At 48.8% G+C, this 27,661-nt stretch overlaps 1 protein-coding gene across 1 annotated transcript in view; it reads left to right on the forward strand.

The window, feature by feature from the left end:
* LOC147107320 (uncharacterized) overlaps positions 1 to 27,661 on the forward strand; it is a 46,865-nt gene that overhangs the window by 10,601 nt on the left and 8,603 nt on the right. The window contains exon 2 of the mRNA XM_086006224.1: positions 9,802 to 10,752. Coding sequence (XP_085862350.1) covers positions 9,802 to 10,752 — 951 coding nt within the window. The remainder of the gene's footprint in view (positions 1 to 9,801; positions 10,753 to 27,661) is intronic.

Consider the following 27,661-nt stretch of genomic DNA (forward strand, 5'->3'; position numbering starts at 1 on the left):
TAACGGCTTCAGCAATGTTGCTAAGTCTGGAATAAACTTCCCATAGTAGTTAAGTAGCCCCAGAAATGAACGTAACTGGCTCACATTCTGGGGTGCTGGGGCCTCCACGATCGCCTTGACCTTTGACGGCGCCTTATGCAGGCCAGTAGCGTCAATCACATGCCCCAGGTACTCAAATGAAGACTGAAAGAATTCACATTTGTCTTTACGAACTCTGAGTCCGTACTCTTTCAGTCGTTGTAGTGTCGCATCCAAGTTCAGAAGATGATCCTCCTCATTTGTCCCAGTGACAAGGATGTCGTCTAGGTAGCACTGGACTCCTGGCAGTCCACTCAAAATCTGATCCATTGCCCTTTGGAATAGAGCAGGGGCCGACGTAATTCCAAACGGAAGGTGGCAGTACCTGTATAGCCCCTTGTGTGTCACAATTGTCAGCAGCTCCTTTGATTTGTCATCGACATGCATTTGTAGATAAGCCTGGCATAAGTCTATTTTGCTGAACTTTTGCCCTCCGGCCAGGCCCGTAAAAAGATCCTCAATGAGGGGAAGAGGGTGCTTTTCCGCAGACAGCACCGGGTTAATAGTCACTTTAAAATCCCCGCAGATTCGAACAGATCCATCCTTTTTCAGGACAGGAACAATGGGTGTGGCCCATTTGCTCACGCTCACAGGCTCCAGGACTCCATTCTTGATTAAGGCCTCCAAGTTAGCCTCAACTTTTGGCCTAATTGCATAGGGTACAGGTCGGGCTTTGTGAAACTTGGGCTTGCTGTCAGGTTTAATGTCCAGTCTCACGCTGATCTTTTTCATGCTCCCAAGTTCCCCATTGAAGAGTTCTGCATGTTTGTTTAACACTGCAGTCAGACCTGACTCCCCTTTTGACATCATGCGGACTGCAGGCCAGTCCGGCGTGATTTTCTCTAGCCACGCACGTCCCAGTAGCGATGGGTAATTTCCCTTTACCACATATAGTGGCAGTTTTGCAGTCTGTCCGTTCAATGTAACTGTCACCTCAATGACGCCTCTCATGGCCACAGGTTCGCCGGTATACGTCTTTAGCACAATGTTTGTTGGCTGAAGGGTAAGATGCTTTAGCATTTTGTTGTAGACAGTGTCTGAAACAAGGGACACAGCCGCGCCTGTGTCCACCTCCATCCGCACTGATTGTCCCTCCACCAGTGGTGACACCCAGTAGCCATTTGAACCACCTGCAACCGTTAGTATGTGCACCTCTTCCTCCTCAGAGGTGTCGCTCCCCTCTGTTTTGCTTGTTCCATCATACTGCACTGAATGAACACTCTTTTTCCTCTCTTGTCCAAATACAGACATTTTGCTTCCATGCTTCCCATCTCTGTCTGTTCTTTTTTTACCTCTACAGGCGCGTTCAATGTGACCCTTTTTGCCACAATTTCTGCATTCCAGCTCCGTACACCAGCAGTCATTAGCGTGATGGCCCGTTTTCCCACAACGGTAACATGTGCCGTTCCGCGCACCTTTAGGCTCAGACGACACACTGTGAACTCTCCCTGTTGAACTCAACTGGTGAGCCTCCTTTTCCGCCATCTCCATGGAGACACTAACTTCAATGGCCTTTTCAAGAGTAAGGTTGTCCTCAGTAAGAAGGCGCTTCTGTGTGGCTGCATTTTGCAGACCACACACACACACACAAGTCTGTCTCTAATGGTGTCATTCAGCACCTCCTTGAACTGGCAGTGTTCCGACAACCTTTTTAAAGCAGCAATAAACATCGTCACTGATTCCCCCTCCTCTTGATTCCGTTTGTGAAATCTAAATCTCTCAGCAATAACCAGAGGTTTTGGTGAAAAATGTGCTCCAAGAATTTCCACTAGTTGCTTATATGTTTTAGTTCCTGGCTTATCTGGCTGCACGAGGCTGCGAAGTAAATTGAATGTCTTCGGCCCGATTACACTCAAAAAGCTAGGCACGACATTTTCATTTGCCACCGCATTCGCCAATACAAAATAGTCAAAACATTCCTTATATGCGCTCCATTGCTCCACATATTCATCGAAATCACTGATGTTTCCTAATATAGTAGCCATCTCACGTTTCAAATTAAATTTTCTGTTTACTCACTGCACCCGTAACGTACGTAGATTCATCCGCTCCCCGTTGCCACTTGTTGTGTCGGTACCTTTCTACCTGGACACAATTTAGGACTCAGAACTCAGAGATTCAAACATGAAGTGCTTTATTGGAAGGAAAGGAAGTTCTGGAAAGTTCCGAACAAAGAGAGCTAAACTTAACAGAGAACACCCAACCATTTATCTCCTGTGACAGCGCCACCACAGGTGGGAGGAGAACACACAATAGAACACACAATACATAACACCCGTAACCCCTAATTCCCTTTACTTCTAAGAAACTGTCTATTTCTGTTTTAAATTTATTTAATGATGTAGCTTCCACAGCTTTCTGGGGCAGCAAATTCCACAGACCTACTACCCCCTGAGTGAAGAAGTTTCTCCTCATCTCAGTTTTGAAAGAGCAGCCCCTTATTCTAAGATTATGCCCCCTAGTTCTAGTTTCACCCATCATTGGGAACATCCTCACTGCATCCACCTGATCAAGCCCCTTCACAATCTTATATGTTTCCCTTTTGTGTCAAACTACAAAAGTGGAGGCCAATGCACTATAAAAAGAACAGGGAAAGTGCTAGAAATGGCCAGTCAGTATCTGAAGGAGAATGTCATATTAATAACTTCAGGCTTAAGTATCCCTCCATCCCGAAACTTTAACCTATGTTTTCTTTCAAATGATGACTGATTGGCTGTGCATTTCCACCATTTTTAGTGGAAATCACATTTCCAGCATTTCCCTGTCTTTTTGTATAAACCACAGATCTGTGCTACAAAAGCTCTATCTAGGGTACAGGAAACTCTCTGGTATCCGGCACCGATGGGACCGGGATGGTGCCGGTTGATTAAAAATTCCGGATGACGGAGAGGGTTATCTACCGAGGCTATTTTTAACAAACAAAGAGTCAGACTCCTGTTATTGAGGTGTTCGGACTTCAGACAGCACCAAGAAGCTGAGTAGTGGCAGTTTGGAGAACTACCCCCACTGACTAACTCGGACACCGCGGGAGACTCGGATTAGGACTCGGCAACATTTCCGGTTATTGAGGTGTTTTCGGAGTATGAATTTTGCTGATTAATAGAGAATTCCGGATGTTTAGGTGTCGTTTAAACGAGAGTTTCCTGTATATCATTCAAAAATTTGCAAGACTGCATGCATCATTTTCTCCACTAGAACTAAAGAAATGTGAACATACCCGTGAAACATTTTTACAATTAAAGGAAATGGTCTGGATCAATCTTATTTAATCCTGTACCTATTATCCATGACTGTAATACAGATAGACTATCCTTTATCCGAACTTCCGAAAACCGAAAACCTCTAAAAAACGAAAGTTTTTTTGTTCAGCGTAAGTCGTGCGCACGACATGACCAGAATGGCGCACGACTTACGCTGAGCAGGGCAGAGGGTCACAGAGTTCCCTCCTGGGTAGGAGAGTGCAGGCCGAGCCGGGCAGTGTGAAGGAGGTACCGGGAGAGTGAACCCAACAATACAGCGGCCCGTCCGATAGCTGCAGCGGCCCGTCCGATATTCTTTTCTCCCCCCGAACCAAACTGCGGCCCGTCCGATATTCTTTTCTCCCCCACCCCCCGACCCGACCGATATTCTTTTCTCCCGACCTGACCCGAACCGCGGCCCGTCCGATATTCTTTTCTCCCCCAAACCCCCCCCCGGACCCCCCTGACACCCCCCCCGGACCCCCCCGACCCCGACCCCCCCCCGACCCCGACCAACCCCCCCCCCAGACTCCGCCCAACCTGAACCGCGGCCCGTCCGATATTCTTTTCTCCCCCCCGACCCCCAACCTGATTTGCGGGCCAGCTTAGTAGGAGTCAGCCGATATCTGGCTTTCCAGAGAAGCAGGAAGGGGAATGAGACACGGAACAGTCGCAAGAGGTAGCCTGAACTTTTTACAATTTATATTAAATACAAATTTCCCAGTCTTATAATAATACCTTCTGAATTCCGAAAACCGAAAGTCAGCTGGTCCCAAGGCTTTCGGATAAGGGATAGTGTACCTGCATTACCCGTGGCTGAACATGTGTATATGACAAGTTTGCATTGCGGTGATCAAATAAAAGTGACAAAATCGAGGTTGGGATTTTCATCCGTTACATTATACGTAGAATAATGGATGATTGTGTTATAAGATGAAGCTCAAAGAGTTTCCAAAATGGCATCCAAACAAAACACCCATCATGAAGGAAAACACAGAATTTGCAGCACAGAACCAGGCCATTCGGCGCAATCGGTGTTCATGCTCCGCACGAGGCAAAAAACAAAAACAAAAGCAAAATACTGCGGATGCTGGAAATCTGAAATAAAAACAGAAAATGCTGGAAACACTCAGTAGGTCAGGCAACATCTGCGGAGAGAGAGAGAGAAACAGAATTAACATTTCAGGTCGATGGAAGGTCAAGTGTTTCCAGCATTTTCTGCTTTTATTTCGTCAGGAAGGAAATTGTCTTAGATAAGCCTAAAGACAGATGGCTTCAGCTCCGACAGAGTGCCAGCTTGGCTCAATTGGTGACGCTCTGGAACTGGAGTGCACAAACTGAGTGATGCGCCTCAATAACTTCAAGGCTCAAAGTTAACTGGATAAAACAAGGCTTTTATTAGCAAAGAAAGATGCCTGTGTCTTCACCTAGCTTCACCTAGCATTCTGCTGCAAGACAAGCCTGGGCTTGTCTTAAGTAGGGCCAGGTATGGGCGGAGCCGACACACCCAATGGGGAGAAAGGGGGCGGTGCACTATATACAATACAAGGTAAAACACAGGAGCAGGCAATACAATATATGTAGTTAAATACAGAGTCTGATGAATGACATATTTCATCACACTGAGCTGACACTATAGTGCAGTATTTCAGAAGTGCTACATTGTCATAACTGCTATTCTTTGACTGAGGCGTTCAAAGCAAGAACGTGCATTTATATAGCGCCTTTCAGTACCCCAGGATGTCCCAAAACACTTCCCACCCAGCTCAGTACAGTAAACTCTTTCTTATCCGGCACCTATGGGACCAGGATGGTGCCGGTTGATGAAAAATTCTGGATAACAGAGGGGTATACAGTACCTACCAAGGCAATTTTTAACACAAACAAAAATAAAAACCACTGACTAACTCGGCCACCACGGGAGACTCGGACTCGGCAAAACGAGTGCTGGATGTATTTGGCAAGATTACCGGTATCTATTTTGCTGGTTATTAAAGTATTCCGGATGATTAAGTGCCGTTTAAACAAGAGTTTCCTCTTCTCTTGTTAGGCAGTCCCTCGGAACTGAAGATGACTTGCTTCCACACTAAAAATGAGTTCTCGGGTGACTGATGCGTCCAATGCGGGACCTACAGTCTCTGTCACAGGTGGGCCAGACGGAGGTTGAAGGGGCGGGTGGGTGGGGTGCTTGGGTTGACGTGCGCTCCTTGCGCTGTTTGCGCTTGGCTTCCGCTTGCTCCCGGCGAAGAGACTCGAGGTGTTCAGCACCTGAGGAAACAAGTTTATTGTAATTCTGAAGTGCAGGAAATGCGGTAGGCAATTTGCACACAGCAAGGTCCCACAAACAGCAATGATATAAATGGATAAATGGATAGATAATCTGTTTTTGATGGTGTTGGTTGAGTGATAAATGTTGGCCAGGACACGGGGAGAACGCACCTACCCTTCTTCAAAAGGATGTTCTACTTGCACCCAAGAGGGAAGACAGCCCCCAAACTGCCTTTTTTTTCATTTCCTGCCTTTTCTCTCAGTTCTGTAGCAGGGTTTTGACCCGAAACGTTAACTCTATTTCTCTCTCCACGGATGTTGCCTGGCCTGCTGAGTTTTTCCAGCATTTTCTGTTGTTATTAGGGAAGACAGGGACTTAGTTTAACGTCTTCTCCGAATGTTGGCACATCTGACAGTGCAGCACTCACTCAGTACTGCCCCTCCGACAGTGCAGCACTTACTCAGTACTGCCCCTCCGACAGTGCAGCGCTCACTCAGTACTGCCCCTCTGACAGTGCAGCACTCACTCAGTACTGCCCCTCCGACAGTGCAGCACTCACTCAGTACTGCCCCTCTGACAGTGCAGCACTCACTCAGTACTGCCCCTCTGACAGTGCAGCACTCACTCAGTACTGCCCCTCTGACAGTGCAGCACTCACTCAGTACTGCCCCTCTGACAGTGCAGCACTCACTCAGTATTGCCCCTCCGACAGTGCAGCACTTACTCAGTACTGCCCCTCCGACAGTGCAGCACTCACTCAGTACTGCCCCTCTGACAGTGCAGCACTCACTCAGTACTGCCCCTCCGACAGTGCAGCACTTACTCAGTACTGCCCCTCCAACAGTGCAGCACTCCCTCAGTACTGGCCCTCCGACAGTGCAGCACTCACTCAAGTACTGCCCCTCTGACAGTGCAGCACTCACTCAGTACTGGCCCTCCGACAGTGCAGCACTCACTCAAGTACTGCCCCTCTGACAGTGCAGCACTCACTCAGTACTGCCCCTCCAACAGTGCAGCACTCCCTCAGTACTGGCCCTCTGACAGTGCAGCACTTCCTCAGTACTGCCCCTCTGACAGTGCAGCACTCACTCAAGTACTGCCCCTCCGACAGTGCAGCACTCACTCAGTACTGCCCCCCCAAAAGTGCAGCACTCACTCAGTACTACCCCTCCGACAGTGCAGCACTCACTCAGTACTGGCCCTCCGACAGTGCAGCACTCACTCAAGTACTGCCCCTCTGACAGTGCAGCACTCACTCAGTACTGCCCCTCCAACAGTGCAGCACTCCCTCAGTACTGGCCCTCTGACAGTGCAGCACTCCCTCAGTACTGCCCCTCTGACAGTGCAGCACTCACTCAAGTACTGCCCCTCTGACAGTGCAGCACTCACTCAAGTACTGCCCCTCCGACAGTGCAGCACTCACTCAGTACTGCCCCTCCGAAAGTGCAGCACTCACTCAGTACTACCCCTCCGACAGTGCAGCACTCACTCAGTACTGTTTGAGGTGCCAGCCTTTTTTACCTATTGTGTAGATTTTCCTCTCCTACCCCTGAACTAGTTTAAATCTTTCCCCACTGTCTTAACTACCCTTTTTGGAAGGACACAGTTGCCTCTCCCATTTAGATGAAGTTCATCCCATCTGTACAGCCTTCCCTGGCTCCAAAAGTGGTCTCGGTAATCTGAAACCCTCCGTTTTGCAAAATCCTTCCAGTCTCTCATTGCAATCCTAATCTTTCTCTTCCTGTCCGGTCCACCACATGGCACTGGGAGTAATCCAGAGATTACTACCCTGGAGGTTCTGCGCCATAATCTAGAACTTAATTCCTTGAAATCCCTTTGCAGAATCTCAAATCTATATCATTCGTTCCTACATGAACCACAATCTCCCGTATTCGCCCTATGATGGTCCAAACCCTGGAACCTGGGAAGCAACATACCATTCGGGACTCTGGATCACATTTACAAAAGAAACTACCAAGGCTCACCACCCACCCCACCCCACCCCACGACTATAGGATCCTCCGCAATCAACACTCGTCTATTCTTACCACCTGTACTGGTTTCCCCATGGGTAACCACTTGCTCCGCAGTGCCTTGTAGTCCCCCATGATTACCTTTCTCTATGTCACCCTTTCTGTCCTCATCTGCATCTGGCTTTACCCAACCTCTCGTGTACAAACCAAGGTGCACCTTTCGTGACATTGAATTTCATCTGCCACTTTTTTTTTGCCCATACCACCATCTGATAAATATCTCCTTGTAGTTTCCTTTGGTCCCCAGAATTATTTACTATGCCTCCTATATTAGTATCCTCTGCTGTGAGGAGGATGTCGAGAAACTCCAGGATGATTTGGACATGTTGGGTGATTGGGCAGAAACATGGCAGATGCAATATAACGTGGATAAATGTGAGGTTATCCACTTTGGTGGCAAAAACAGGAAGGCAGATTATTATCTAAATGGCAATAGATTGGGAGAAGGGGAAGTGCAACGAGACCTGGGTGTCCTTGTGCACCAGTCGCTGAAGGTAAGCATGCAGGTGCAGCAGGCGATTAAGAAGGCAAATGGTATGTTGGCCTTCGTAGCAAGAGGGTTTGAGTACAGGAACAAGGATGTCTTGCTGCAGTTGTACAGGGCCTTGGTGAGACCACATCTTGAGTATTGTGTGCAGTTTTGGTCGACTTATCTGAGGAAGGATGTTCTTGCCATGGAAGGAGTTCAGCGAAGATTCACCAGGCTGATACCTGGGATGGCAGGAATGACGTATGAGGAGAGATTGGGTCGATTGGACTTGTACTCGCTGGAGTTTAGAAGAATGAGAGGTGATCTCATTGTAACTTATAAAATTCTGACAGGACTGGACAGACTAGATGCAGGAAGGATGTTCCCGATGGCGGGGGAGTCCAGAACCAGGGGTCACAGTCTAAGGATAAGGGGTAAGCCATTTAGGACTGAGACGAGGAGGAATTTCTTCACCCAGAGAGTGGTGAACCTGTGGAATTCTCTACCACAGAAGGCAGTAGAGGCCAATTCATTAAATATATTCAAGAAGGAGTTGGATATATTTCTTAAGGCTAAAGGGATCAAGGGGTATGGGGAGAAGGCAGGGACAGGGTACTGAATTTGGATGATCAGCCATGATCTCATTGAATGGCGGAACAGGCTCAAGGGGCCGAATGGCCTACTCCTGCTCCTATCTTCTATGTTTCTATATTTGGAAGCCAATCCCCCTAGCTTTAAATCTAAATAATTGATATACATGGCGCAAACCCTGTGTGACACTGCTACCCACTTCCAAGTGCCCTTAACTCCTGCATTGTTTATCCCTTCTAACTAGTTTTTAATCCAATTTGCTAAGATTCCTCTAATTCCACACCTTTTATTCTTCTCCAGTAGTCTCCTGTGTATAATGAGGAACACACCACCATTAGGATCATGCTGCAGCAGACTACTGGGAAGTTGAAACAAACATTCTGATGCCTTGACAGATCAAGTGATTGTTGCAATATAGCCCTGCAAAAGATTCTTACGTTCAGTCTGTTGCTTCTTGCATTACTTCACCATCCAAAGAGACATTTGCCATGTACTCATTGGCACAGGATCCAGAAGAAATGTGCGATGATAGGAAGAATCATAAGGCAGGTTCTCACTGGATAAGTGCCTGAAGGAGAAAAAATTGCAGGGCTACAGGGAAAGGGCGGAGGAGTGGGACTAGCTGAAGTGCACTTGCAGAGAGCCGGCATGGGCTCCATGGGCCGAATGGCCTCCTTCTGTGCTGTAATCATTCTATGATTTCCACATGTGCCCAATACAGTGAAACATTATACAATGTCCCACCATCGCCCTGAGTTTTACACTGAGTACCATGGATGCCATTCCTTTCCTTGACTACTATCTTATGTAGCCTCATACCAAATGAACTGTCAGGATACTGCAATGAAAGTTTAGTTGCAAATGTTTAAGTTACTGCAAGAGCTAAATGATACCTGTAACAACTTAATCTCAACGCATGTTTGCTTCTTGAATTAAGTTCCATTCTATCAGCGGTTTGTCAGCCCTTATTATGAGCAGAATGTATCAGGTACTATCAAGCTTGGCTTATTTAATTATATAACGGATATTCAAATGAATCAGTATATTGTCAGGTTCTTATCAAAATGTTACAATTATACATTTATTAACAATATACTCTTACACTTTTTTTTAATCAAAAAGAAGGATGATCTGAATCCTACAGAAAAGGAACCAGGAGTGGAGGCCGCAAATGAACCAGGAGTGAAGCCTGCAGCTGAACCAGAAGCAGAGGCTGCAGATGAACCAGGAGTGGAGGCTGCAGATGAACCAGGAGTGGAGGCCGCAGATGAACCAGGAGTGGAGGCCGCAGATGAACAAGGAGTGGAGGCTGCAGATGAACCAGGAGTGAAGCCTGCAGCTGAACCAGAGGCAGAGGCTGCAGATGAACCAGGAGTGGAGCCTGCAGATGAACCAGAAGTGGAGGCCGCAGATGAACCAGGAGTGAAGCCTGCAGATGAACCAGGAGTGGAGGCTGCAGATGAACCAGGAGCGGAGGCCGCAGATGAACCAGAAGCGGAGGCTGCAGATGAACCAGGAGTGGAGCCTGCAGATGAACCAAGAGTGGAGACTGCAGATGAACCAGGAGTGAAGCCTGCAGCTGAACCAAAAGCGGAGGCCGCAGATGAACCAGGAGTGGAGGCCGCAGATGAACCAGAAGCGGAGGCTGCAGATGAACCAGGAGTGGAGCCTGCAGATGAACCAAGAGTGGAGGCTGCAGGTGAACCAGGAGTGAAGCCTGCAGCTGAACCAGGAGTGGAGGCCGCAGATGAACCAGGAGTGGAGGCCGCAGATGAACCAGGAGCGGAGGCTGCAGATGAACCAGGAGTGGAGGCTATAGTCGAACCTGAAATTGAGCCAATAGTCGAAGGTGAACCTCCAGTTGCATCTGCAGTTGAGCCTGAGATTCAGCCTATATTTAACACTACAATTCAACCTCCAGCTCAACTTACATCTACAGCTACGCCTATAGGTTCAGCTAAGGTGACACAGGAGCCTTCAGTTACTGAAGAAAATTTTTCAAGCTGTTTTGAAGACCCATATACTCGATCTGTGATGTACATGGAGAAACATAATATTCTACAGATTTTTCAGGTTAGTGGGCTGTTCAAAGGTTTTGGGTTAGTACTGGCCTGCCTCATTATCTGGAGTTTAAATTTACTGCAGGAAACGGTTTCCCTTTGATGTTGCCTGTGTAATGTTGCATAGTTCTCCTTAGGGAAGAATGTGTTTGTGTATTAGAAATGGTTTGGTTCAGTTCTCCATTGTTACCCCTCTGCTCTGCCTCATTGCTCATACTGCATTACAGGGACATAGAAAAATAGGAGCAGGAGTAGGCCATTCGGCCCTTTGAGCCTGCTCCGACATTCAATATGATCATGATAGCAAAATACTGCGGATGCTGGAAATCTGAAATAACAACAGAAAATGCTGGAAAAACTCAGCAGGCCAGGCAACATCCATGGAGTGAGAAATAGTCAACATTTCGGGTCGAAACCCTTCTATGATCATGGCTGATCCTCTATCTCAATACCATATTCCCGCTCTCTCCCCATACCCCTTGATGCCTTTTGTGTCTAGAAGTCTTGGAATCTTTCATGAATAAGTGTACTGCTGCGGGAAGGTTACAGGTTCTCTACCTGGTCGGTGCTCAGTTAGCTGATCTTAGCCAGGGCTGCAGTAGGGCCCTTTCAGCTGGCATCAGTGTTCCCTGGGCTAGGAAGGAGAACGATCAGTCAAGTTTCCTGCACCAGCCTGCTATTCAGTGATTCCTGCTGATAATACAGCTGGAGATGTAAGGTGGGGACATGACTTGGCTCAGCTGTGATGCCACACATAGCGAAATAGCCTGCCGACACTCACTGTTCAGGTTCACACATGAAGAATGGCCACTTGGGTGAGGTCTTGGAGGGCAGCATGAATCTTACCCCAGCATAAGCTAGCACATTCAGAAGAGAAAGGAAGAAAATCGAAGGGGAATTAGAGTCATAGAATGAGACAGCACAGGAGGAGGCCATTCGGCCCATTGTGCCTGTGCCGGCTCTTTGAAAGAGCTCTCCAATTAGTCCCACTCCCCTGCTCTTTCCCCATAGCACTGTCATTTTTCCCTTCAAGTATTTATCCAATTCTTTTTTTTGAATGTTACGATTGAATTTGCATCCACCACCCTTTCAGGCAGCGCATTCCAGATCACAGCAACTCACTGTCGAAAAAAATGTTCCCTCCTCTTGCCTCTGGTTCTTTTGCCAATCAGCTTAAAAACACATGCACGCTCTAAGCTGTCCATAGATCAGATGCAATAAATTATTTAGCGGCTTTATGATATTATGATTTGAGGCAAGAAAGCATAGGTAGAATTCTGTGTCACAAATTAGTTAAAGTTCTTCAGTCTACATTATTTTGAAGCACCACAACATGTGATTTTGACCAATTTGTACCATTCTTTTACATAATCTTGCAAGACAGAAATTCCATACAATCAATTTGCGAGGATACATCTCGGCTCGATGATAACTTTGAATCGGTTCAAAAATGTGTTTGAATAAATTATGTTGGATTCTATAATGGCTACAGCATTGAATACCCCTGAATTGGTCCCCTGTTGTAGGATGACCCGGCCTCTTTAAAAGCCAATCATGAATCACTCTTGAATAATTTTATCTTTAATCCATTATGTTGCAGTTCTGAATTACTTGGATTGATAGAACAGATACTGGACATTCCACTCAATACACTGGTGGAGAGGGGTGGGAGGAGATTGTGTTAATTGAGTCTACCATATATACAGTACTGACTTGTACTACCTAATCCTAGGAATATTCAGCGCTCATTCGAGTAAGACAAATTGGCTTTGGAAGGTATAAATTTCATGTCTTCTAAACTCCAATGAGTATAGGCCCAACCTGCTCAACCTTTCGTCATACATCAACCCCTTCATCCCAGGAATCAACCTAGTGAACCTTCTCTGCACTGCCTCCAATGCAAGTATATCCTTCCTTAAATATGGATACCAAAACTGTACGCAGTACTCCAGGTGCGGTCTCACCAGCGCCCTGTAAAGTTGCATCAAAACTTCCCTACTTTTATACTCCATTCCCTTTGCAATAAAGGCCAACATTCCATTAGCCTTCCTAATTACTTGCTGAACCTGCATGCTAACTTTTTGTGTTTCATGTACTAGGACCCCCAGATCCCTTTGTACTGCAGCATTTTGAAATCTCACTCCATTTAAACAATAATTTGCTTTTTCATTCTTCCTTCCAAAGTGGATAACCTCACATTTTACCACATTATACTCCATTTGCCAAGTTTTTGCCCACTCACTGAACCTATCTGTATCCCTTTGCAGACTCTTTGGCCTAGAAATTCAGTTGGGCGCGCCAGCCGTTAGCGCCTTAGGAGGAGTAGATCTCGAGCGCTAGGCGCTTAGCGCCCGGGCGCAGCGCGATCTGCGCCTTGCCCCAACTTCAGTACACATTTAGCGCCGGCGCAAAGTCTTAGCGTGCGCCCTGCTGCGCGCGCAGATCATGACATCATTTCGTCGTGCAACGCCCTTTGTGCGCCCCGAACCGGAACTTCACTCGCGCCGGCCCATTGTGCACCGGGCGGCCCTAACGACTGTGAAGTGGAACGGTACACAGCCGAGGCGGGCCGCGGGGAGCACTAATTAAAGGGCACTTACCCTGCACTATAAAGGCCAGCCATTTTGCAGCATTCACTCTTGTGCAACGGTTTTTTGGAGAGAGACCAAGGAGGAGAGCTTACTGGTTTGGACCAACACTAGGACAGGTCTTTTTGGCTCAGGCCAGAGCTTAGCAATTATCTTTGCCTTCATTGCGAGCTCAGTGTTTGCCAGCATATAATGGGGGCTGCATTGGGTGCCAACGCTGACTTTCAGCCTTATGCCAGAAGGGCTTACAGACGCCGTGAGAGAGTGGCAGCCCTGGCTAGACGCAGAGGGGGCAACAGGCGTCGCCAACTGAGGCCTTACCCACCCAGGGTATACCGCCAGCAGTCCTCCTATCTGACCATGTCTGCCGCGATGTGTGTTAGGAGGCTGCGATTCAGAAGGGAGGTGGTTGCAGACATCTGCCAGCTGCTTCACAGAGATCTGCAGCCACAGCTGATGCGCAGGACGTCTCTGTCGGTGGCAGTGAAGGTGACGGTGGCTCTCAACTTCTGTGCCACCGGCTCCTTCCAATCCGCTGCTGGGGACATCACTAACATCTCCCAGTTCGCCGTGCATTGCTGCATCCGCCAGGTGACCGATGCCCTTTTCAGAAGGAGACATCAATTCATCTCCTTCCCCATGACCCTGGACAAGCAGCAGCAGCGTGCAGTGGGATTTGCAAGAATAGCGGGCTTCCCCATGGTGCAGGGCGCCATTGACTGCACGCATGTGGCTTTGCGGGCACCTCTGGAGCATGCCGAGGATTACCGCAACCGGAAGGGCTACCATTCCCTCAACGTACAGCTGGTGTGTGACCACAGGCAGCGCATCCTAGCTGTCAATGCCCGCTTTCCAGGCAGCAGCCACGATGCCTTTATCCTGCGACAGACAACTGTGGCTGACATGTTCCAGGCACAGCCTCACCCAAGAGGATGGCTTATCGGAGACAAAGGCTATCCTTTGTGTACCTGGCTCATGACCCCGCTCCGTGCGCCCACGACCCCTGCTGAAGAGGCATACAACGAGAGCCATCAAGCGACTAGGAACATCATAGAACAAACAATCGGCATCCTCAAGCAACGGTTCCGCTGTCTCGATCGCTCCGGGGGAGCCCTCCAGTATTCGCAGGAGCGAGTCTCCCAATTCGTCGTCGTTTGCTGCATGCTGCACAACCTGGCTATCCGCAGGACTCAGGCACTGCCACCTCACGTTGGACCACCACCTCAGGAGGAGGAGCAGGAGGAGCATGAGGACGACGAGGACGAGGAGTACCAGCCCAGGAGGGAGGCACAAGGTCCAAGGGCCGCCCGTCGGCGGCTTATTGAACGTCACTTCTAGGCCCCCTGTCAGGGAATGGCTTGCGCCAATGAAAGAACATGATTGCAGCTGCTCCGCAAGCCCTCAGCCGGTTAAGGCAACAAACACTTCAAAGATCAAACATGGACAATGTGAATAAATAAAATGCTTTATTGTACAAACTCAGGGCCCTTCCCACATGAAAACCAAAAACAGACGAAACCCCCAAAAAACACTCAAACACATTACTCGCTCCCACAACCTGGAGAGGATTAACAAAACAGTGCAACTAAAATGGCCGTCATCCTCGGCCTTCGTAAAAAACAAACATCACATCCTCGGCCTTCAAAAAACAAACATCCAATTCTCGGCCTCAAAAAACAAACACAACTGGCCACACATTCGACTTTTTGGCCCGCTAGGGCGATGCCTTGGCCATCTTTGTGTGGCCCCTGCCCGCCCTGCTGCTCCTCCTCAAAGTAAGGCCATTGGCTGCTGCAAGGCTGGGGGCAGGCTCCAGAGGGGCACATGTCGTGACGGCAGATGCCCTTGGGGGTCGGCCTAGTCGAGGTCTGGCCGTCGAGCGGGCGGCTGTTGAATGCTGCAGCTGTGGCTGGCCAGCATCAGTCGCTGCAGCAGCTCCTGGCAGCTCCACTGGGGGAGTGGCAGTGGCGGCTGGAGGAATGGGGGCAAGCTGGCGGATGGCAGGCGCTCGCTGGTTGCCTGAGACACTGGCACTCGCCCGGGCCAGCACTGCAGCATGCGCACCAATCTGCCGAGGGACAGACCGCTGTGCTGCTGCAGCGCGCCGGGTGCCCTGGCGATGCCTGGCTGACACAGCGAGTGTGGCAGCAGTGAGTGCCCGTGTTGACCTGTTCAGTGACCTCATCAGAGCACCCAGTGACTGCACGGCACCACTGATCAGCTGCCCACTCGCTGCCTGAGCTGCCCCGAATGCCGCCCGACTCGCTGCCTGATCTGCCCCGAATGCCGCCCGACTCGCTGCCTGATCTGCCCCGAATGCCGCCCGACTCGCTGCCTGCTCTGCCCCGAATTCCGCCAAACTGATGGCCTGTGAGGCCCCGACGTCGGTCACACTCCGAGAGAGGGACTCGATGGCCTCAGGCAACCGTGCCACTACCCCCATGAGCTCCGTGTGCCGGCGCTCCGAGTCCGTGGACAAGTCCTCGAGGCGTTCCATCTCCTCGGCGAAGACCATCTCCGGACTGGAGGCTGGACTCTCCCTCTGGGGAGAAGGCCGCCGAGCTGGCCGACCCTTCCTGCGTTGCTGGACGCCGCTGGGCCCAGCAATTGGACTCCCCTCCGACCCTTCCCCCCCTCTGGGGAGAAGGCCGCCGAGCTGGCCGACCCTTCCTGCGTTGCTGGACGCCGCTGGGCCCAGCAATTGGACTCTCCTCCGACCCTTCCCCCCTCTGGGGAGAAGGCCGCTGAGCTTCCACCCCCCTCCCCCGTTTCTGCAGGCCGCAGGTCCCATGAGCTCCCCTCCCCTCCGACACTTCCGCCACGCTCCCCTCCAGGGAAGACGTGTCCCCTACATTCGCATGGGTTGCCGCGGCTGAGGGTTCCCCTGATGGGCCGCCTTCCTCTTGCTCCTCCTCCTCCTCCTCTTCTGAGGGGCTTTCACTGGCAAGTTCAGGGACCTCCTCCTCACCATCTGAAAGCAGGAAGGCACAAGAGTAGCTTTAGAGTGAGGAGAGGGCGTCAGCGAGGGATGCATGAGTGGTGGCATTCAGCGCATTGGTCGGACAGTGGCAAAGGATGTAGATCTGATGCGCAAGTGGGACGAGAGAGGTCCAAAAGGTGATGTCCTTACCATTGGTGCCCAGAACAGGGTCGGCATCTCCACATGCAACGGGGCCAATCACCCGGCCACCCATGATGCGCTCCACGCGATGTTGCAGCTCGGTGAGCGGCTGGATCTGGGGTCGGCCTCCCCCGGTCGCAGTCCGGCTCTTCTTATTATTGGCCAGCTTGGCCTGCAAGAGAAAGGACGGCCTCTAAGTACAGTGTGTAGCCCTGATCTTGTGTGCACTGCCTCCCATGGTGGAATAGCCTGGCCAGTGTGTCGCCCTGATCTTGTGTGCACTGCCTCCCATGGTGGGATAGCCTGGCCAGTGTGTAGCCCTGATCTTGTGTGCACTGCCTCCCATGGTGGAATAGCTTGGCCAGTGTGTTAAGTGCAGAATGTGCAATTGATGTTCATGCCTGTCCCATAGCTGCTGGATGAGGGCTGGCCATTAGGGCTTTCAGGTCCCTTTGCCCATAATGTGAGGTGCACATGCAAGGATGAGGAGGACACTGGAAAGGGTACTCACCCTGACAATCCAAGTGAGGTCATTAAACTTTTTGCGGCATTGGACACCGCTCCTGGGGACCTCGCTGTTGGCTGACACCTTGCTGGCGACATGCCTCCAGGCTCTCCGGTAGACGCGGACCGGCGCCTTCCTGCCATTGTCCGGGTACAAAATATGGCGCCTCTTCTCCACAGCACCAACCAGCACACTCAGATCAAGCTCTGAGAAGCACTGCGCTCGTTCACGGGCCTTCTGCATGGCTTCAGGCGCTATTTGGGTCCAGCAGCAGTGTTCAGGCCTAGCTGGAGGGCTCCACTATCCAGGGCGTGGCAGCAGACCAAGTCGACCCTTCCCCCTTAAGAGCTGGCCGGCGCCAGGGTGTCTGCTGTCAGTCACGAGATGGCCGCACCTGCGCTACGCCCGGCCTCAGCGCTCTCGCTCAGCACCTCCGGCTTAGCGCCTAAAGAGAGGCGTGCAGCGCCAGTTTTAGCGCTCGAGCAAACTCTTAGGGCGAAGCTAATGAATATCGGAGAAGTGGCCTCGATTTTGCGCCGGGCGCAAACTTTAGCGGCCGCCCGACTTTACCGCCCCAAAAGTGGCTACAATGAATTTCTAGGCCTTTGTGTCCTCCTCACAACTTGCTAACCCACCTATCTTTGTCCAAGGAGAGGACATATAAATTGGCCAGAAAAGCAATAATCCTGAGGATTGGGAGCAGTTTAGGATTCAACAAAGGAGGACAAAGGGATTAATTAAGAAAGGGAAAATAGAATATGAGAGTAAGCTTTCAGGGAACATAAAAACTGACTGTAAAAGCTTTTATAGATATGTGAAGAGAAAAAGGTTGGTGAAGTCAAGTGTAGGTCCTTTGCAGTCAGAATCAGGGGAATTTATAATGGGGAACAAAGAAATGGCAGACCAACTAAATACATATTTTGGTCCTGTCTTCACAACGGAGGACACAAATAACCTCCCAGAGATGCCAGGGAACATAGGGTCTGATGAAAGGGTGGAACTGAAAAAAATCAGTATTTGTAGGGAAATGGTGTTAGGGAAATTGATGGGACTGAAGGCCGATAAATCCCCAGGGCCTGATAATCTACATCCCAGGGTACTTAAGGAAGTGGCCCTAGAAATAGTAGATGCATTGCTGGTCATCTTCCAGAACTCGATAGACTCTGGAACAGTACCCATGGATTGGAGGGTAGCTAATGTTACCCCACTATTCAAAAAAGGTGGTAGAGAAAAAGCGGGGAATTATAGACCGGTAAGCCTGACATCGGTAGTGGGAAAAATGCTAGAGTCCATTATAAAAGATGTAATAACAGAGCACTTGGAAAGCAGTGACAGGATCGGACAAAGTCAACATGGATTTACAAAAGGTAAATCATGCTTGACTAATCTACTGGAATTTTTTGAGGATGTAACTGGTAAAATAGATAAGGGAGAACCAGTGGATGTGGTGTATTTGGACTTTCAGAAGGTTTTCGATAAGGTCCCGCATAAGAGATTAGCGTGCAAAATTAAGGCACATGGGATTGGGGGCAAGGTATTGACTTGGATAGAGAACTGGTTGGTGGACAGAAAGCAAAGAGTTGGAATAAACGGGTCGTTTTCCGAGTGGCAGGCAGTGACTAGTGGGGTACCGCAAGGATCAGTCCTAGGACCCTAGCTGTTCACAATATATATTAATGATCTGGACGAGGGAATTGGATGTAATATCTCCAGATTTGCAGATGACACAAAGCTGGGTGGGAGGGTATGCTGTGAGGAGGATGTCATGAAACTCCAGTACGATTTGGACAGGTTGGGTGATTGGGCAGAAACATGGCAAATGCACTATAATGTGGATAAATGTGAGGTTATCCACTTTGGTGGCAAAAACAGGAAGGCAGATTATTATTTGAATGGCAATAGATTGGGAGAAGGGGAAGTGCAAAGAGACCTGGGTGTTCTTGTGCACCAGTCGCTGAAGGTAAGCATGCAGGTGCAGCAGGCGGTTAAGAAGGCAAATGGTATGTTGGCCTTCGTAGCAAGAAGGTTCAAGTACAGGAACAAGGATGTCTTGCTACAGTTGTACAGGGCCTTGGTGAGACCGCACCTTGAATATTGTGTGCAGTTTTGGTCGCCTTACCTAAGGAAGGACGTTCTTGCCATGGAGGGAGTGCAGCGAAGATTCACCAGGCTGATACCTGGGATGGCAGGAATGACGTGTGAGGAGAGATTGTGTCGATTGGGCTTATACTCACTGGAGTTTAGAAGATTGAGAGGGGATCTCATCGAAACCTATAAAATTCTGTCAGGCCTGGACAGACTAGATGCAGGAAGGATGTTTCTGATGGCCGGGGAGTCCAGAACCAGGGGTCATAGTCTAAGGATAAGGGGTAAGCCATTTAGGACAGAAATGAGGAGGAATTTCTTCACCCAGAGAGTGGTGAACCTGTGGAATTCTCTGCCACAGAGGGCGGTGGAGGCCAGTTCATTAAATATATTCAAGAAAGAGTTGGATATATTTCTTAAGGCTAAAGGGATCCAGGGATATGGGGAGAAGGCAGGGACAGGGTACTGAATTTGGATGATCAGCCATGATCTCATTGAATGGCGGAGCAGGCTCGAAGGGCCGAATGGCCTACTCCTGCTCCTATCTTCTATGTTTCTATGTATCATCAGCAAATTTGGCTACAGTACATTCGGTCCCTTCATCCAAGTCATTAATATAGATTGTAAATAGTTGAGGCCCCAGCACCGATCCCTGTGGCACCCCACTAGTTACTGATTGCCAACCGGAAAATGACCCCTTTATCCCGACTCTCTGTTTTCTGTTAGTTAGCCAATCCTCTGTCCATGCTAATATATTACCCCCAGCCCCATGCACTCTTATCTTGTGCAGTAACCTTTTATGTGGCACCTTATAGAATGCTTTCTGGAAATCCAAATACACTACATCTACTGGTTCCCCTTTATCCACCCTGCTCGCTACATCCTCAAAGAACTCTAGCAAATTTGTCAAACACAATTTCCCTTTCATAAAACCATGTTGATTCTGTTTGATTGTCTTATGATTTTCTAAATCTCCTGCTATTACCTCCTTAATAATGGATTCCAGCATTTTCCCAATGACAGATGTTAGGCTAACTGGCCTATAGGTTCCTGCTTTCTGTCTCCATCCTTTCTTGAATAGTGGCGTTACATTTGCGGTTTCCCAATCCGCTGGGACCTCTCCAGAATCCAGGGAACTTTGGTAGATTACAACCAACGCATCTACTATCTCTGCAGCCACTTCTTTTAAGACCCTAGGATGCAGGCCATCAGGTCCAGGGGACTTGTCAGGCCTTTAGCCCCATTAGTTTGTCTAGTACTTTTTCTCTAGTGATAGAGATTGTTTTAAGTTCCTCCCTCCCTATAGCCCCTTGATTATTATTATTGGGATGTTTTTAGTGTCTTCTACCGTAAAGACTGATCCAAAATAATTGTTTAGAGTCTCTGACATTTCTCTATTTCCCATTATTAATTCCCCAGTCTCATCCTCTGAGGGACCGACGTTTACTTTAGCTACTCTCTTCCTTTTTATGTACCTGTAGAAGCTCTTACTGTCTGTTTTTATATTATTTGCTAGTTTATTCTCATACTCTATCTTCTCCCTCTTTATAATATTTTTAGTCATCCTTTGCTGGTTTCTAAAAATTTCCCAATCCTCTGGCAACATTATGCCTTTTCTTTCAATTCGATACCATCCTTAACTTCCTTAGTTAGCCACGGATGGTTCATCCTTCTCATAGAGCCTTTCTTTCTCACTGGAATACACCTTTGCTGAGAGTTATGAAATATCTCCTTAAATGTCTGCCACTACTGATCTACCGTCTTACCCTTTAATCTATTTTCCCAGTCCACTTTAGCCAACTCTGTCCTCATACCCTTGAAATTGCCTTTATTTAAGTTTAGGACACTAGTTTCAGACCCAAGTTTCTCACCCTCAAACTGAATTTGAAATTCTGCCATGCTATGATCACTCTTTCCTAGGGGATCCTTTACTATGAGATCATTAATTAATCCTGTCACATTACACATTACCAGGTCTAAAATAGCCTGCTCCCTGGTTGGTTCCTCAACGTATTGCTCTAAGAAACCATCCCGAATACACTCTATGAACTCGTCCTCAAGGCTACCTTTGCCAATTTAATTTATCCAATCTATATGAAGATTAAAATCGCCCATAATTATTGTAGTACCTTTCTTACAAGCCCCCATTATTTCTTGATTTATACACTGTCCTACAGTATAGCTACTGTTAGGGGGCCTATATACTACTCCCACCAGTGACTTCTTACCCTTACTGTTTCTTATCTCCACCCAAACTGATTCTACATCTTGAGCTTCTGAGCCAATATAATTCCTCACCACTGCAGCGATCTCATCCTTTATTAACAGAGCTACCCCACCTCCTTTTCCTTTCTGCCTATCCTTCCGAAATGTCAAATACCCCTGAATATTCAGTTCCCAGCCTTGGTCACCTTGCAACCACGTCTCTGTAATGGCTATCAGATCATATCCATTTATTTCTATTTGTGCCGTCAACTCATCTATCTTGTAACGAATGCTGCGTGCATTCAGATAAAGAGCCTTTAATTTTACCTTATCATTTTTCCTTACTCTGACTGTATTTTCTGGTGCACTTTTATGCTTGTATGCTCTGCCCCTTCCTGATACATTCTGGTATCGTTACCCCAGTTGTTGCCCTGCTCTATTGCCTTCTCCTTTCTCTTTGCCTTCCTAAATACCCCTTTACCTGCACCCCTATCTTCTATTTCCAGCTTAGCTTTTCTCCTTTCTGATTCTACCCTCAGGTTCCCAGCCCCCTGCCAAGCTAGTTTAAACTCTCTCCAACAGCATTAGCAAAACCCCCCGTGAGGACATTGGTCCCGTTCCCATTTCCATTGGGGTGCTACCCGTCTGGCTTGTAGAGGTCCCAGCTCCCCCAGAAACGGTTCCAATTCCTCAGGAATCTAAAGCCCTCCCTCCTACACCATCTCTTCAGCCACACATTCATCTGCTCTGTCTTCCTATTTCTGTACTCACTAGCATGTGGCACTCGTAGTAATCCAGAGATTACTACCTTTGAAGTCCTGCTTTTTAACCTCTTTCCTTCCTCCCTAAACCCTGCCTGCAGGACCTCATCCCTCTTTCTACTTATTTCGTTGGTACCGATATGGACCACGACCTCTGGCTGTTCACCCTCCCCCCTCAGAATGCCCTGCAGCCGTTCAGTGACATCCTGTCTGCTCCCCTAATTATTGAATCCCCTATCACTATTGCTCTCCCTCTCCTCTTCCACACCTCCTGTGCAGCTGAGCCTTCCATGGTGCTGTGGACTTGGCTCTGGCTGCACTCCCCAGAGGAACCATAGCCCTCACCAGTACTCAGCACCAAATACTGGTTGGTGAGCAAGATGAGCTCAGGGGACTCCTGCACTACCTGCCTGGTCCTCCTCTTCTGTCTGGTGGTCACCCATTCCCTCTCTGCCTGCACATTCTTAAGCTGAGGGGTGACCACCTCCCGAAACATGCTATTCACGTAGCGCTCAGCCTCGCGGATGCACAGCAGTGACTGCAGCCGTCGCTCAAAAGCTCCGTAACCCGGTGCTCGAGCTGCTGTAGCTGACGACACTTCCCGCACATGTGGGTCGTCCAGACCACGGGAGGTGTCCAGGACTTCCCACATGGCACAGGATGTGCATTCCACGGGTGTGAGCTGCCCTGCCATACCTCTACTTAACAGACTATTTACTAACCTAGCTGGAATAAACTTAAAACTTTAAGAAAGCCAAGTATAAACACTTACCAGCTACTCACCAATCAGAACCCTCCCCTTGTGCCAACGTCACTTTTTGACTTCTGACGTCACTCTTTCAAAATTCTGCCGGTGCTGAGTTGGTACTGCCGCTGCCTCGCCACTCCTCCTAGGTCCGCTCTGCCGCTGCTGTAGGGCCTACCTACGCCTCGGGCTCCCTTTATACGCCGCCGCCGCCTCGCCACTCCTGGGTCCGCTCTGCCGCCGCCGCCGCTGTCTTGATCTCAGCCTTGAATATACTCATCGACTGATCATCCACAGCCCTCTGGGGTAGAGAATTCCAAAGATTCACAACCCTCTGAGTGAAGAGGTTGCTCCTCGTCTTAGTCCTAAATGGCTGACCCCTTATCCTGAGACTATGGCCCCTAGTTCTAGATTCTCCAGCCAAGGGAAACAGCCTCTCAGCATCTACCCTGTCAATCCCCTTCAGAATCTTGTATGTTTCAATGAGATCACCTCTCATTCTTCTAAACTCCAGAGAATATTGGCCCCATTCTACACAATCTCTCCTCATAGGACAGCCCTCTCATCCCAGGAATCAATCTCGTGAACCTTCGTTGCACCCTCTCTAAGGCAAGTATATCCTTCCTTAGGTAAGGAGACCAAAACTGTACACAGTACTCCAGGTGTAGTCTCAGCAAAGCCCTATATAATTGCAGTAAGACTTCTTGGGGGAGAAATTCGGTATAGCCCTGTTTGGGGCTCCATTAGCGGTCGTGCGCAAAGTTTAGCGCCTGGCGCTAATTATCGCCTCCGACAGCAAACTTGGCTTTTATCGCCCCCTGGAGGTGATTGAACGTTAAATCAGGCGCTTCACACCTGTCTTATGGTGCTAAGGCCGAGGAGCGAGGCGCTACCTCACAGCGCTGGCAAAGCTCATGTGATGTCAGTCAGCAATGGAACACAGACACACTGGCACCGTCCAATTCTTAAAGGGGAGTTCTGACGAATGGTCATTGACCCGAAACGTTAACTCTGTTTCTCTCTTCACAGATGCTGCTTGACCTGCTGAGTTTCTTCTGCATTTTCTCTTTTTATCTTAAAGGGGAGGGTTGATCTTGCTCTCCATCCACATCCTGCTCATTGCAGCCTTGAATCTCGGCCTGGAGAGACCTGTACATCAAATCTGCTGGAAAGAACAATGGAGAGAATCAGGGAAAGAGCTCAGAGTGCAGCCCCCACAGTCTCTTCTAAATCGATACAAGGAAGGGCAAATCAAAATCAACCTGCAAAGTGCTGCTCAGTACCCAAAACTCCTTCACACAGCGTTGAATCTCTCCAGAAGTCTCTCTCTCTCTCTCAGAATGCGTGGCGCAAAAATGTTACTGACAAAAAAAGGCAGGAAGCGGTCACCTTTAAACAGCGCTCCCCCAGTCCCTTTCTTACAGCATAATGCTCCCCTCAACCTGTTGTTGCTAGCGGCAGGCGGTAAGGCAGGGGGCGCCACTCAATTTCTGGTCTGGGGCGCTAACGGGACGTTGCGCCCTCGACTGACGTCACAATCTGCTGGTGCAGGAGATCGTGGCGGTAGTGTTTAGCGCTGCCGCAAAATGTCTAGTTAATTTCGCGAGCAGCGCAAACATCGTTGCGCTCGGGCGCTAGTTGCTTTGTGCCCCATTAGCGCCCTCTTAAGGCGCTAATGGGAGGCGCAAACAACTGAATTTTTCCCCCCTTTACTCTTATTCTCCAATCCCCTTGCAATAAAGGCTAACATACCATTTTCCTTCCTAATTGCTTGCTGTACCTGTATGTTAACCTTCTGTGATTAGTGTAAGAAGACTAGGACCCCCAAATCCCTCTAAATACCAACATTTACTAGTCTCTCACCTTTTAAAATGTATTCTGCTTTTCCATTCTTCCTACCAAAGTGGATAATTTCACACTTCCCCACATTATACTCCATCTGCCACCTTCTTGCCCAGTCACCAACCTGGTCTATGTCCCTTTGCAGCCTCTTTGCATCCTCCTCACAGCTTACTTTCCCAGCTAGCCTTGTAATTTTCCTACCTAGCCTTGTATAAAATAAGACAGTTTAATCTTCGTGACAGATCATGGTTAAGAGCATATGCCATTGGAGTGGTTGTCCATGTAATCTGTAATGTAGGTGTAACACTTTTTTAATTGATGCTACAATTCCTTCCAGACTAAATCATCATGAACTAGATAGATGGATGCACATCACAAAGTCACATGTCGCATCGAACTAAAAAGCAAAAATCTCAACATCACTGCCCACACATGATTGGATATGTTTCTGAAGCAACTACATTTGAATTAGGTCACCTTCAGTTTTATTCAGAGTTAAGTTCAGACTAGTTTAAAATTCTATTTTGCCTTCATCTATCAGACTGAGTATTTATTGGTCATAACATAAAAACAAGCGAGAGTATCTTCTGAATGTCAAAGATAGGGAACTATTTAGGGTATTAAGGGTAATGGCGTGAAATAATTGACACAAAGCCAGATTTACCTATGTAATTTCTGTACTTGTCAAAGTTGAAGACATCAGTGACTGGAAATGTAAACCTTTTTAATGGAAATGTAATCCTTCTTAACTTCTGGTCAGCATCAAGTATTTTCAGGTTTTACACAGCAGAGTGAAAGGCAGAGGAAAGCTCCGTTGACTCTGTTCCAGTAATTGTCCGCATGCCCGATATGAGACTCCCAAAAGAAGCGCTCTACTCGGAGCTCCGGCATGGCAAGAGAGCCCCAGGTGGGCAGAGGAAACACTTCAAGAACACCCTCAAAGCCTCCTTGAAAAAGTGCAACATCCCCACCGACACCTGGGAATCCCCGGCCCAAAACCGCACAAAGTGGAGGAGAAGCATCTGGAAAGGCACCGAACACCTCGAGTCTCTTCGCCGGGAGCAAGCGGAAGCCAAGCGCAGGCAGCGCAAGGAGCGCACGTCAACCCAAGCACCCCACCCACCCGCCCCTTCAACCACCGTCTGCCCCACCTGTGACAGAGACTGTAGGTCCCGCATTGGACTCATCAGCCACCCGAGAACTCATTTTTAATGTGGAAGCAAGTCATCCTCGGTTCCGGGGGACTGCCTGAGAAGAAGAATGGGGCTGAAATTCGGCTCGTGAGCACAGAGGGAGAAGAAAACTGGGATTGGACTCCACGTGCCCTGGGTTTCCCAATGGGAAGGGAAGGAGATGCCCGGTTCCATTATACAAGCCCCATTAGTGCATTTATTTGGGGGCATGTTGGGTGCTCTTGTGAGATTGATATTAAGGAACACTGGGGGTGCAATTTGGAGTCATTGCGCTATTGGCTCAAGGTCAGCTGGAACAAAGCTGGGCAGCACGGTGGCATAGTGGTTAGCACTGTTGCCTCACAGCGCCAGGGACCCGGGTTCAAATCCAGCCTCGGGTGACTGTCTGTGTGGAGTTTGCACATTCTCCCCGTGTTTGCGTGGGTTTTCTCCGGGTGCTCCGGTTTCCTCCCACAGTCCAAAGATGTGCGGGTTAGGTTGATTGGCCATGACAAAAATTGGCTCTTAGTGTTAGGGGGGGATTAAATACATGGGGTTACAGGGTTATGGGGATAGGGCTTGTGTGGGATGGCTGTCGGTGTAGGGACCGGGTGCTAGGGTTTGGATGATCAGCCATGATCTCGTTGAATGGCGGAGCAGGCTCGAAGGGCCAAATGGCCTACTCCTGCTCCTATGTTTAAAGAAAAGGGCAGCACGGTGGCATAGTGGTTAGCACTGTTGCCTCACAGCGCCAGGGACCAGGGTTCAAATCCGGCCTCGGGTGACTGTCTGTGTGGAGTTTGCACATTCTCCCCGTGTTTGCGTGGGTTTTCTCCGGGTGCTCCGGTTTCGTCCCACAGTCCAAAGATGTGCGGGTTAGGTTGATTGGCCATGATAAAAAAAATTGGCCCTTAGTGTTAGGGGGGATTAAATACGTGGGGTTACGGGGATAGGGCTTGGGTGGGATGGCTGTCGGTGTAGGGACCGGGTGCTAGGGTTTGGATGATCAGCTATGATCTCATTGAATGGCGGAGCAGGCTCGAAGGGCCGAATGGCCTACTCCTGCTCCTATCTTCTATGTTCCTATGTTCTAAAGCAGAGTTCTGCAGAGGCACAGCCGCCCAAAGTCATTTGCAAACTGTCTGTCCTAACCGTTTGGTCAGACTAGTCCTCACTATTGGGCTGTTTTTGGTTTCTTTGCATTCCTCTGTACTGCTTGTTTCTTTGGATTGGATCAATATGTTCCCTTTTGTTTGCTTTCAACTTTATTGCTGCACTGCTAAGATATATCATCCAATGTAGGCTGTCCGCTGGACATTGGCAGACTCCTGCCTCATCTTAGCACAAATACACCGCAGAAAATGCCTGATTTCACCGAGACGTGCAAGTGCTGCTTTAAGGAGTTGCTCCTGCACAATCATGCTCTTGCCCAGCAAATCTTGCTTTTAATCCCTACAGGAATGTATTAGCGCTGCACAAACGAGGGGACCGCAGAAATTCCCTCAGTGCACCGGTAGTGCGAAATGCATCAGCACAAATACAGTGGCCCGGATTTTGCAGTGGTAATGATGGCGAAACTGTCAGCGTTCGCCCTCACTATCCCTCTGAAACTGACCGCAACTTCAGGGTTTAGCGCAAGTGCAGATAAACGCGGGATTCCAGAAGTTGCAGTCAGTCATTCCCTGCTCCACCACAGGTTCCGCTGTGGAACTCCCCATAGCTGGCAATCAATTGAAATCACACTGAAGGACAAAGATTCCCTTATTACGCTGGAATATCGCAGTTAAATAACCACCCACCCACCCCCCCACAACCCTGAAAATGTTAAGCCTTGTTGAAAGAGGTGTAACTGGGTTTTTAACAGTGTATTGACTGACGAACAACCATTCTAGCCATGA

This window comes from Somniosus microcephalus, chromosome 14, assembly GCF_052327205.1.
Source record: "Somniosus microcephalus isolate GS21.2 chromosome 14, FLI_Smic_1.0, whole genome shotgun sequence".
NCBI lineage: Eukaryota > Metazoa > Chordata > Chondrichthyes > Squaliformes > Somniosidae > Somniosus > Somniosus microcephalus.